This window comes from Schistocerca nitens, chromosome 6 (genome assembly GCF_023898315.1).
Source record: "Schistocerca nitens isolate TAMUIC-IGC-003100 chromosome 6, iqSchNite1.1, whole genome shotgun sequence".
Lineage (NCBI taxonomy): Eukaryota > Metazoa > Arthropoda > Insecta > Orthoptera > Acrididae > Schistocerca > Schistocerca nitens.
The window spans coordinates 112,254,132-112,267,836 of record NC_064619.1 but is presented as its reverse complement, the minus strand read 5'-3'; the positions used below and the strand labels follow the sequence as shown (position 1 = coordinate 112,267,836).

General features: G+C 45.0%; 1 protein-coding gene across 1 annotated transcript in view; it reads left to right on the top strand.

Annotated features, from left to right (window-relative positions):
- LOC126263249 (trichohyalin-like) overlaps positions 1-13,705 on the top strand; it is a 191,515-nt gene that overhangs the window by 143,875 nt on the left and 33,935 nt on the right. The window contains exons 6-7 of the mRNA XM_049960333.1: positions 3,098-3,274; positions 11,305-11,421. Of these exons, the coding sequence (XP_049816290.1) occupies positions 3,098-3,274; positions 11,305-11,421 (294 nt within the window). The remainder of the gene's footprint in view (positions 1-3,097; positions 3,275-11,304; positions 11,422-13,705) is intronic.

Sequence of the window (13,705 nt, the reverse complement as noted above, 5' to 3'; positions counted from 1 at the left end):
AATTTGAAAACGTTAAAAACATATGTTTTGACAGAGCACAGGGGCGACTGTGCGACTGTGAAACTGTTTCATTCATTTGTTGCAGTTTATGTGACAAACTCTTATGATTTCATCACTTTTTTGGGAGTGATTATCACATCCACAACAAAACCTAAATCGGGCAAGGTAGAAGAATCTTTTTACCCATTCGCCAAGTGTACAAGTTACGTGGGTCGACAACATATTCCTGTCATGTGACGCACATGCCGTCACCAGTGTCGTATAGAATATATCAGACGTGTTTTTCTGTGGAGGAATCGGTGGACCTATGACCTTGAGATCAAATGTTTTCGGTTCCCATTGGAGAGGCACGTCCTTTCGTCTACTAATCGCACGGTTTTGCGGTGCGGTCGCAAAACACAGACACTAAACTTATTACAGTGAACAGAGACGTCAATGAACGAACAGACAGATCATAACTTTGAGAAAATAAACTCTTCACTCGAGGGAAGACTTGAACCAAAGACCTCACGTTCCGCAGCTTCTAACGCTCACCACGGGACCAGGGCGCTCCTGAGCTCACACTGTCCTTGATGTTGCCTACCTTGCGCATGGACTAATCAGTTTGTATATTTTGCTTATTTTTTTTCACAGTTCCACACAACTTCTTCCTGTTTTCTCGATTGATCTGTGTTCAGTTTTTCAAGGCCTATCCACTGTGCCAACTTATAACTAAATCTGAGGGGGGTGCGATAGGGAGGTTCCCTTCTAAGAACTGTAGAGACTCTCTGTATAAAACTTGATGAACCACCAAAAATGCGTGTTTTTCATTTTGATGAAGGCGTAATTCCAGCTATGTTCACAGGTTGTATTTCTTAACTGCCGTGTAGTTCTGGAACAGGCGTCGTGATGATGTAACAAAATTATCCTTCATGCAGAAACGCTCGAATTTTCATTCAAACGCATTAAGGGTAGGACTGAAATGGTTTCAGCACGGTATAATGCGAAGCAGTATAGCTCCTAATTTTCATTTTTAGGGACAGACAAATAATGATTCAAATATATGGTGGATGAATTTGTTGTCAAAGGAAGGCAAATATATTGCAATAATCAAATTTTTATTTGTCTGCGGATGAATATGTCCTTTTAATAGAGTTCTTCTGCCAAGACTTTGAAACTTTTTGCTGTAATCATTGTAAGTTAATTTAGTGAATTCAAAATCACAAAACTTTGTCTCATCCAGTTATCTGTGGAACATTTTTATACAGAATGGCTGTTCGTCACAATAAGTTTATGTAGTGAATTGTATGTACAAAAATTTTCCACATAAAATGACTACTTGTTTATGCATTATGCAAGCCAGTTTACAGGTATACAAACGGTGAAATCGAAAAGTAGTTCAGTGGGAGTGATGTTACGTGAAAATGAAGAGTTTGTGCATCTTTGAAGTTGTTAGTATTAGGATATGAGAAATGATGAAATTAGAATGCAGGAAAGTGATACATTGGAAGGATGGAGTAAATCAGAACCTGAAAAATAAGGAATAACTACCTGTTTCAGATAACTGCAGTACACTGAATGCTAAGAGCTTCATACTGTTAGAATTCTTTTTTGTTAATAGCCGTTGTTCTCTTATATATAATAAAATCTAACATTTCATGCAAGGGGATTTGAAAAATTAGCAGCTTACACACATCTGTACTTTTATGACCGCGCTTGATCTCTAAATAGGAGCTGAACTTTCAAATCACTCACTTGCAGTCCGTTTATCTTTATAAACTGATTGTTTGACTATAATATTTTGTAGGTTGAAGGTAAATTGATTAAACAGCATGAACATTTGAGAAATTACTTGAATTTTTTCCAGTAGTCGAACAAATGTAAAAACTTTAAGTATAAGCTGAAGAAGTATGAGCCGGCCGCGGCGGCCGAGCGCTTCTAGGCGCTTTAGTCTGGAACCGCGCGCCTGCTACGTTCGCAGGTTCGAATCCTGCCTAGGTCATGGATATGTGTGATGTCCTTAGGTTAGTTAGCTTAAAGTAGTTCTAAGTTATAGGGGACTGATGACCTCAGAAGTTAAGTCCCATAGTGCTCAGAGCCATTTGACTCATATTTGAAGAAGTATGAATGCCTTTAAACAGTAAAAAATTAATCCAAATAGCTTTGTCAATGTTTTTCTTAATTGTAAGTGTGAGTAAAAAAAAGGAGATTGCAGAAATACATGAACTCGTTTGGGAAAATGAGAGGAGAAAGGAATATGTGATGAACTATCTAGGGCAAAATGCTGTCTGATTTACCGTAAACTTCGTGTAATATGTCCGAAAATGAACAGTGAGGAAGAAACCATAATAAGAATGGTGTATATACGACTATCTGAATCCTTTTTTCATGAGTTGTTACATGCGTACTGTTTATCACACAAGTGTGCTTGTAAGTCTTTATTGATGAATAGATATAATTTGAATATCTTCGTCATTTGTAGTTGAACAACGAGTGAATGCAGTCCATCATCATGGATCCTGAAAGAAGGACGGCTGAGCGTCAAGAAGTGCCAGCTTCTCTATTAAGGGTGTCGCTGCTAATAGCCGCCAGGTTCTTTTTTTCTGGTGTTTCGGCTGATATATGCAATTTCGGTTTTGCTATGTGTAGCTGGAATCTTGCCACATAAACACTACTCATCACATGTTTCACGCGACTCGCAGTGACGACAGAATGCGTCGGTTTGTTTCCCGTTGCACTGAAAAGTTTTTTAAAGCTCCATAGAGCGGTCCCAAATTAGTGTAGTGCGATGTTTGTATTATCGGTATGTATTAATATGGACAATAAAACCGCACCCAGTAACCAGTACTCCGGCAACGACGTCCGCGCTGACTTCCACCAGCGTGCAGGTACAGCGCTGCTCTGCCAAACATAAGAGAAAATACTCCTGACAACTCTTAGGAGAGACACCCTGTATGTGACTGCAGTTTATTAGTGTCTTAGAAAGTGATCAGTAATTGCATGTATTTCTCTCCAGTGTCAATGAAGTGTTTAGGGCTCGGATTTTGGTGCCTCAAACTTTGGCATCGCCTACTGGCAGAAAAGTGCACTGTATAGAAATTGGTGTCGATGGTCGCAGGCGTCGCTGCGTCGTGAGCAACAGCTGTTCCGTGAGAACCTGGAGGAGATGCGCAGGAAGAAGATGGAGGAGGAGCGCGAGCTGGACCGCCTGCTGGCCGAGGAGCAGGAGAAGCTGCGCGTGCGGCAGGACACGATGCGCGCCAAGGCGAGGGCGGCCAGGGAGCTGCTCATGGAGGTAGCGGGCCGGCTGTCTCTGAAATCAATAAATAACTTTATGTTTATCTCTACCTCCACTAGACCTATACGAGCATTATACCCTGTCAGTCCAAAAAGCACAACGCACAGAACGTGCATGCAGCAGGTGAAATAGTCAGAAAAGTCCTTCTTTGGGATGTTGTTCAGATCGCCCATCACAATGGCTTGAATTTCGGTTCTGTCATCAAAGTACTGACCCTTCGTTTTGTGGTAGTTTCGTATTAATAACGCCGAGTTTCGTCATCTGTGGTGATTTTTTTTTCCAGAAAATAACAGTCCGTGTTTTGCATTTGTACACTCCTGGAAATTGAAATAAGAACACCGTGAATTCATTGTCCCAGGAAGGGGAAACTTTATTGACACATTCCTGGGGTCAGATACATCACATGATCACACTGACAGAACCACAGGCACATAGACACAGGCAACAGAGCATGCACAATGTCGGCACTAGTACAGTGTATATCCGCCTTTCGCAGCAATGCAGGCTGCTATTCTCCCATGGAGACGATCGTAGAGATGCTGGATGTAGTCCTGTGGAACGGCTTGCCATGCCATTTCCACCTGGCGCCTCAGTTGGACCAGCGTTCGTGCTGGACGTGCAGACCGCGTGAGACGACGCTTCATCCAGTCCCAAACATGCTCAATGGGGGACAGATCCGGAGATCTTGCTGGCCAGGGTAGTTGACTTACACCTTCTAGAGCACGTTGGGTGGCACGGGAAACATGCGGACGTGCATTGTCCTGTTGGAACAGCAAGTTCCCTTGCCGGTCTAGGAATGGTAGAACGAGACGGTTGCGAATGGTCCTCGCCGATACCCCAGGAGCAACAGTGTCCCTAATTTGCTGGGAAGTGGCGGTGCGGTCCCCTACGGCACTGCGTAGGATCCTACGGTCTTGGCGTGCATCCATGCGTCGCTGCGGTCCGGTCCCAGGTCGACGGGCACGTGCACCTTCCGCCGACCACTGGCGACAACATCGATGTACTGTGGAGACCTCACGCCCCACGTGTTGAGCAATTCGGCGGTACGTCCACCCGGCCTCCCGCATGCCCACTATACGCCCTCGCTCAAAGTCCGTCAACTGCACATACGGTTCACGTCCACGCTGTCGCGGCATGCTGCCAGTGTTAAAGACTGCGATGGAGCTCCGTATGCCACGGCAAACTGGCTGACACTGACGGCGGCGGTGCACAAATGCTCTGCAGCTAGCGCCATTCGACGGCCAACACCGCGGTTCCTGGTGTGTCCGCTGTGCCGTGCGTGTGATCATTGCTGTACAGCCCTCTCGCAGTGTCCGGAGCAAGTATGGTGGGTCTGACACACCGGTGTCAATGTGTTCTTTTTTCCATTTCCAGGAGTGTATTAAGTCACAGCAGCCATCCATGCGTCATTCATTTTGCTTGACAGTAAAAGCATGCAGGGCAGTCTTTGCACATACTTTTCCCTTCTTTAAATCGTTGTTGATAACGTCTTGCAAACTTGATTTAGAAATGTAGGTCCATTGCCATGTAAGGCATAAAAACGATGACGTACTGCGGATGCATTGCAGCTAGTTAACGCTGTCTGATTACAACTGAATGGTTGAAGACACATTTGTTGGCGACAGTTTAACAGTTTATGGCACCACTGCTGTTACTACACGGACATCACTTACGCTCCAGGAATAATATCAGTCGCAGAACGTTCTGTACTTTGAACATTGTGGGAAACAATCCAAGCCAGGCTTCCCATTTCAATGCATTTCTATGTACAGTGTGCAGAAAACCAACTGATAACAAGGTCAGGACATGGCTTTGAATCATGATTCAAGGAAAACTTTCCTATTAGCTACAGGTCGGAAAAATACCTGAACAACAGAGAGTCAGCATTGAGCGCGCGTAAGTTTGTACAGGAAGCGAAAGGGTTAGTGTTTGACTGTCTCTATAGCTTATTATTCAACAACTAGCATTATACTAGCTTTAAGGTATTTTTAGCGAACCTCGTTTTCTAGTCAACTTTACCGAATATACATAACAGAAAGTATGGCTCTAACCAACCATGGGTTGGAATTTAAAGTCTGTGTTACACTGATTGTCAAACTGCGACCATTACCTTCAGCTGATTTAGTTAGTAACTGCATTCTTTAACATAACACATACTAGATGGGAAAATTTAGCTTAAATGCACACACTTCAGCACGTGCATTGCGATTCTCATCTAGTCCTGACTAGCCAAAGTGGCCTTCCTCCACCCAGCTTTTTCGACCTCGACTTTTGTTCTGAAATGGCTTTTTGCATGGAATGCAGTTCGTGGCTTTTCGTTCTTGACATGACGTATAAGCACTCTTTTTTGAGAAACTGAATAACTCGAGTGTGAAAAATTTATTAGAAACCTCCTTAAAAACTAACACGTTTCTGCACAATATAAAACTCACCTCTTTCGAAAAGCAAAACTCTGTTCGAAAACATTAAATAAACTAAGATACTCCTCCTTTTTTTATTAAATTGACTTCTGTCTTGTTGTATGCTACCCAGCAGTGAAAGTATTGTATTCTTGTCATTTCTAAGAGTTTGGCTTTTATAGTGAAAACTACTGTCTGTCTGACAATCCAAGTCCATGCATTTAATTTCGCCTCTGGGTAGAATTTAATACCCAGGGTCAGAACTACTTTGGTTGTTATGCACAAGTTTCCAATCGGATCTGATTGTTACTGCAAACTTTTCATTACCCAGTCCTTAACGCTCCCCAAAAACATCCTACATTTTCTACTCATTGGAGAAACCACCTATTTTGTTTCAAAGCAGTTTTGCTTCGTGATTATTGGTTCCATGTCCAGCTCATACCAAGCAGTGACGTGAATTCTCTGCCTCCCGTGAGTAAACTGAAGTTAACCAGTGTTGGGAGTGTCCACTTCTTGGATGTGTCCCACTCCATGTACGCCACCTGCTGTTGACAACGTTCCCTTTCTCTTTCCTCCAAAGGAGAGGGGAGGTGGTGGCGTTAATTTGCTGATCGCCAAAATTTACGCCAATGTCCTGGATTAAATTCCAAGGCTACCTACAGTGTCTCATGGAATTGTGGTGTGGTACACTGCCGATGGTAATCCGTCCGTCAGTTGGGAAGACTACGCTCGGTGCACCCCTCGGTGCTCATCAATAGACGTAAGCCATGTGCCAGCTCACTGTATCACCCTCGCCCTTCTTTCATCATCTCCTACACTGACGCGATTCTGCACTACACAAGCACCATTACAGTCATGTACAGTTAACAGATAAATGTAGGCACACGGCTTATATTTCACGAAGCAAATGCGCCTGCAGGCGCGGAGGACAGTAAAACCTTACAAAGTAGGTGACCGAACCTGCCCTTTAGGTTCTCTCAGCCGTTAATGCCCTTCGACTTTAATTTTTTACCATACATGTCATGCATTTTGGGAAGTAACGTATTTTGGATGTTCTGCCATGCCCACTGCCAATTTCTTTCAGGTGTCTGATGATCTGTGGGCGAACATCACGTCGTCATGTGTTATTTTTACACATGTCCTGTAGTTCGCTCTACTCACAAGTGCTTCCCAAGCACGTGGTCCTGGGTTCGATTCCCAGCGGTGTCAGGGATTTCCACCTGCCTCGAGATGACTGGGTGTTTCTGTTGTCCTCATCATTTCGTCATCATTCGTGAAAGTGGCGAGATTGGACTGAATAAAGGTTGGGAATTTGTACGGGCGCTGATAACCGCGCAGTTGAGCGCCCCACAAACCAAACATCACCATCATCATCATCTTGTCCCAAGTAGCGTGTTCCATATAATACTGGGAGGTATAATGCAAGGCGAACTAATACACAATATATCCACTAGGTATTTAAAATTATGTGGTTGAAGCGCGTTGAACAGTGGTTCTGTGTTGCTGTTCTAATAGGCAGATGAAATTTTGCTAGTACTGTGAAGAGGAAGATTTGTTTTCATTGTGCAATGAGGTTACGTGACCGTGGACGGGCAGAATAAACAGGTACTGCTGTTTTCTAGAAAAGCTGCTTGAAAGTATTTTCTTTCCGTTGTTACCATCCTACCATGAGTAAAATGTGTCATTTTCATTGGGGACTCATTCAAATATACAGAGTGGTCCATTAATCGTGACCGGGCCAAATATCTCACGAAATAAGTGTCAAACGAAATAACTACAAAGAACGAAACTTCTCTAGCTTGAAGGGGGGAAACGAGATGGCGCTATGGTTGGCCCGCTAGATGGCGCAGCCATAGGTCAAACGGATATCAACTGCGTTTTTTAAAATAGGAACGCTCATTTTTAATTACATATTCGTGTAGCACGTAAAGAAATATGAATGTTTTAGTTGGACCACATTTTTCGCTTTGTGATGGATGGCGCTGTAATAGTCAGAAACGTATGGCTCACAATTGTAGACGAACATTTGGTAACAGGTAGGTTTTTTAAATTAAAATACAGAACGTAGGTACGTTTGAACATTTTATTTAGGTTGTTCCAATGTGATACATGTACCTTTGTGAACTTATCACTTCCGAGAACGCATGCTGTTACAGCGTGATTACCAGTAAATACCACATTAATGCAATAAATGCTCAAAATTATGTCTGCCAACCTCAATTCATTTGGCAATACGTGTAACGACATTCCTCTCAGCGGCGAGTAGTTCGCCTTCTGTAATGTTCGCACATACATTGACAATGAGCTGACGGATGTTATCAGGCGTTGTCGGTGGATCACGATGGCAAATATCCTTCAACTTTCCCCACAGAAAGAAATACAGGGACGTCAGATCCGGAGAACACCCGGGCCATGGTATGGTACTTCGACGACCAATCCACCTGTCATGAAATATGCTATTCAATACCGCTTCTACCGCACGCGGGCTATGTGCCGGACATCCATCATGTTGGAAGTACATCGCCATTCTGTCATGCAATGAAACATCTTGTAGTAACATCGGTAGAATATTACTTAGGATATCAGCATACATTGCACCATTTCAATTGCCATCGATAAAATGGGGGCCAATTATCCTTCTTCCCATAATGTCGCACCATACATTAACCCGCCAAGGTCGCAGATGTTCCACTTGTCGCAGCCATCGTGGATTTTCCTTTGCCCAATAGTGCATATTATGCCGCTTTACGTTACCGCTGTTGGTGAATGACGCTTCGTCGCTAAATAGAACGCGTGCAAAAAATCTGTCATCGTCCCGTAATTTCGCTTGTTCCAAGTGGCAGAATGTATACGACGTCCAAAGTCGTCGCCATGCAATTCCTGGTGCACAAAAATGTGGTACGGGTGCAATAAATGTCGATGTAGCATTCTGAACACCGAAATTTTTGTGATTCCCGATTCTCTCGCAATTTGTCTGCTACTGATGTGCGGATTAGCCGCGACAGCAACTAAAGCACGTACTGGGGCATCCTCATTTGTTGCAGGTCGTGGTTGACGTTTCACTTGTGGTGGACACTTCCTTATTCCTTAAATAACGTAACTATCCGGCGAACGGTCCGGACACTTGGATGATGTCGTCCAGGATACCGAGCAGCATACATAGCACACGCCCGTTGGGTATTTTGATCACAATACCCACACATCAAAACGATATCGACCTCTTCCGCAATTGGTAAACGGTGACTTTAACAGGGATAATGTATCACGAAGCAAATACCGTCCAAACTGGCGGAATGTTACGTGAAACCACGTACTTCTACTTTTGTGACTATTACAGCGCCATCTATCATAAAGCGAAAACAGTGGTCCAACTAAAACATTCATATTTATTTACGTACTACAAGAATATGTAATAAAAAATGGTGGTTTCTATTTAAAAGAACGCAGCTGATATCCGTTTGACCTATGGCAGCGCCATCTAGCGGGCCAACTATAGCACCATCTGGTTTCCCCTTAAAGCTAGACGAGTTTCGTTCTTTGTAGTTTTTCGTTTGAAGCTTATTTCGTGAGATATTTCGCCCGGTCACTATCCGTGGACCACCCTGTATATGTTGTAAGTTGGACAAGTATTAATCAAGAGGGCCATATGCAATTTGTAAAGCCATCTTACTTGTCCTGCTCAGTCTCTATACCGTTCAGAACCAAGAATCAGCATACTCTGTTTTTCCATTTTTGAATGGAAGTTCGTAATCGTAGCGGACCTTCCTATGTCACCATCCATAACACAGATTCCTACACCTTTTTCCCCTCTGCCGGTGTGCCCCAGGGCTCCGTCCTCTCTCCCCTTCTGTACCTTTTGTACACGGCGGACATGCCGCCGCCGTCAGCCCCCGTCCACCTTCTCCAGTTTGCCGATGACACCGCCTTCCTTGCCCTTGCCCCCACCCTAGAGCGCTCCCAACACCTTCTCCAATCCCATCTTGACCGGTTCACCGCTTGGTGCAACCAGTGGTTGCTCAAGGTCAATCCCTCCAAAACCCAGGCGATCATTGTAGGCAAAACCACCCCTTCCTTCCGCCTCCTTGATTTCTATCTCACCATCTATGGCCGTCCTAACGCCCTCACTCCCACCATTAAGTACCTTGGCGTCACCCTCGACCGTCGCCTCTCCTGGACTCCCCACCTCCGGACAATCCAAGCCAAGGCACGCTCCCGACTCAGTCTCCTCAAGCTCCTCTCCGGCCGTACGTGGGGTCTGGACCCCTCCACCATCCTCCACACCTATAAATCCCTCATCCGCCCTATCCTTTGTTATGCCCATCTGGCTTGGATCTCCGCCCCCCCTACCTTTTATAAATCCCTCCAAATCCTTGAACGTCATGCTCTCCGCCTCGCCTATCGCATCCGTCTCCCCTCCCCCACACGGATCCTGTATGATCTCATCCCCTTCCCCCACCTCCTCCTTTTCCTTGAAAGGATACGGATCCTGTACACCTCCCGCAAACTCGATCCTCCTCACCCGCTTGTCTCCCCGATCCTCTCCCACCCCCGCCTGCTGCTGCGCCTGTATTCGCACGTCCCACCCGGTCTCCATCTCTCCACCCTCGTTACCCTCTCCCAAGGTGGCTTCCGCCAGCTCCCTCTCCCTGATGATGCCCTCCTCCCCTCCATCTACCCCTCCTACCAACTTTGATCCTCCCACCCTCCTCCTGTGCTTACTCCTCTGGGCACCCTCCCTCCCTTCTCTCCCTTTTCCCTCCCTCCTCCTTTTCGCCCCCCTCCTCCCCTGGGCCTCCCCTCCCCTGTCCCTCTCCTCCTGCCCCCGTCTCCTCAGCCATTGGCACCCTTTTTCTCCCCTCTCCCCCACCTCACCCCTGTTCCCCTCTTGACAGGTCCCCGGACTCGCACACGCTAAGTGGACATTCGCGCGCCGGAGATCACCGCCATAAGTGTATCGTGTGTGCCGTCATGTTTAGTGTTCAGTGTTCAACGTCACACTCCATCGTTCACCAGTGCCATCGTCTTCTTCAGTGTTTGTGCGTCGTGTCAACAGTTCGTAGTGTGGATTGTCATCGAGTGTGAACGGCTACTTGTGTTCTTATGTTCATGTGTCTACTGTTTTTTCCCGCCGTTTTTCCAAGTGATGTATCTTCTCTGTTTATCTCATTGTACTCTCTTCGGCTGAAGAGCGGCGTATTGTGCTGCTGCCAGCCTACCTGTTCCACAGGTTTTAAAATCACAATAAAGAAAAAAAAATCGTAGCGGAATGTTTGTAACCATAACTCACTTTGCTAATAATTTCACAATGAGGGGTTGCACGGCCAGTGGTCGTAGTTTTTGGAGAATCCTCTGGGTTGACTGCTATGGTTCAAGAAACTTTTTTTTACCCTCGTGTTTCGTCCAGAACTGTGTCGGGTATCTCCACCCCTGAAGATGTCCAACAGAGCTCTGTACGAAACACGACGAACGAAAATGTTTCGTGGACAATGATCATACATCCTAGGAAATTCACCAGCAACTAATAATTTTGTTAATTACGCTGATGTCCGTGTTGCTCGTTTCTAAGTGGGAGCACTGTAGTTTCGTCGGAGGCTCCGGTTGCCCGGTGACGGCCCCGCCTTTGCGCAGGGCGTGCTGAGCGAGAGGGCGCAGCAGCTGGAGCATCGGCAGCGCCAGCGGCAGCTGGAGGCGGAGCAGCAGCGCGCCGAGCGGGAGCTGGCGGAGCAGCTGCGGCGCGGCCACGAGGCCCTTACCCTGGAGCACCAGCGCCGGCGCGCCGAGCTGCAGCGCCAGTACGGCCGCGAGCTGCGCCAGCAGGCGGAGGTCGCCCGCCGGCTGCGGGTGAGCCGGCAGGGGGGCCGCAATTCCGGCAGATGTTTTAGTGCAACAGTGTTGTGTACCTCTGCACTGATCGAGTAGGAATGAACACTCCATCTACATACCAGTTGGTTATAATTGAAGTACAGCTAGTCACGGACGTCCAACGTGTGCTATAATTACCCTGTGGTAGCGAAACTTGGTAGATATGCTAATACGTTAATGCCGATCAGATTTAGGCTGGAAAAAAGTAGTTCCAATTTTGGCCGCCAGGTGCAAATCTGGCGCTGTACATCATCCCATCCACGTCTTTGGTGTACGTACTGAACAAATTGTGTATGTAGGACGTCAAACGGGCCGAATTGGAGCAGCAGAGGCACCATAAGGCATTTTAATATCCAGTGTCTATACTTTTACAAATAAACTCATAAAACTTTGTCAGCATCACCAGGAAGGATTCAGGATTCACACTCATAGTAGTGGAAGTGCAAAAACATAACAAAATAAAATTTTTTTACATATGAAATTTCATCATTTTTTCACTTACTGTTGGCTGCATTTGTTGCTATAAGGACGTTTTTCTTCACAAGTAAGAGAGATTCTTTGATGAATTTTGCACAGCATACAAACCATACTTACAGGTGTATGAAACTCTATAATTTTCCAAATCTATTAAAAACTGTGGTAAAAATGGAGATAATTAACTACAAAATTTGATTTCGTTTCTAATTATAAAGTTTAAAACGTAACAGCTCATGCATTTATGAATTTACTTGTAAAAGTATAGACAGTGGAAATTAAACTGTCTTGTGGTGCCTCTCCTGCTCCAAGTCGGCCCGTTTGTCGTCCTACCCCTCTTAACAATAAAATGAACTTTATGCTTTTCTCATTTGTTGACCTTTTCTGCCCGTGTCCCTTTCCTAATCCACTCCGTATGGAAGATACCCATACATTTTCCTTGCACTCGCAGCGCCAGATTTGCACTTGGTGGCCGTAAGTGAAATTAATTTTCTTCCATGGCAAATCAGTTTATGCATTAGAGTATCTACCAAGTTTTGCTGCCATACTTTAATTATAACCCACACTTGGCCTCTGTGAATAGCTACTCTTTAATTATAACCACCTGGTACATATTCCGCAAGCCAAAACGCGGTGCATGGCGGAGCAGTACTAGTCATTCCTGATCCAATCGGAAATACGGTGAATGAGAAATGAGTTTCTACATGCCTCTTTAAAATCCTTATACGCCTTCTCAAAGTCCGTGTGGCTCCCCTCGTCAGAGGTTCGAGTCCTCCCTCGCGCATGGGTGTGTGTGTTGTCCATAGCATAAGTTTGCTTAAGTTAGATTAAGTAGTGAGTAAGGAACCGATGACCTCAGCAGTTTGGACCCATAAGACCTTACCAACAATTTCCCAATTTTTCTTTACATCTCCTAAATTCTCCAGTCTTGTGATTGTGGTCCTTATGTGAAATGCACTTTGGCGGCAGCAGAATCGTCCTCTAGGCAACTGTAAATGCCGGCTCTCTAATTTTCTCAAAAGTGTTTCCCGAAAACTGTGCCATCTATCCTCAAGTGATTCCAATTTGAGTATATGAAATGTCTCCTTAATAACCGCTTGTTGATCGAACTTGCTGGTAATAAAATCTTGGAGCAAGCCTCTATATTGCTTCGATATCTTCCTTTAATCAGAACTTTTGGGGATAAGAAACACTCGAGCAACGCCAAGAATGGATCACATTAGTCTTTTGAACGCGAAGTACTTCCCTACAATTCTAATAAACCAAAATTAATCATTTTCCTTCCTTACTACCTTGTGTGCTCGTTAAATTTTCATATAGCTTTGCAAAATTACACGTAAATAGACTATAACAAAAAAAGGGCACACCATGAAGGAATTATTCGAGTGGCATAGTAATCGGTAGATGTGATGTACTTGTACAGTTAAACGAATGATTGTTCCAGAGAACGAACTTCACAAACTGAGAAAGTCGATAACGGGTTGCTCCACCTCCCGCCATTATGAAACTAATTATTCGGTTTGGCATCGATTGACAGTGTTGTTGTATGTCCTTCAGAGGGATATTGTACCAAATTCTGTCGAATTGCAGCACTGAATCGTCCAAATCCCGAGGTAGTTATAGGGTGCTTTCCATAATGATGCAAACATTTTCAATTGCGGAAAGATCCGGCGACCTTGCTGGCCAAGGTAGG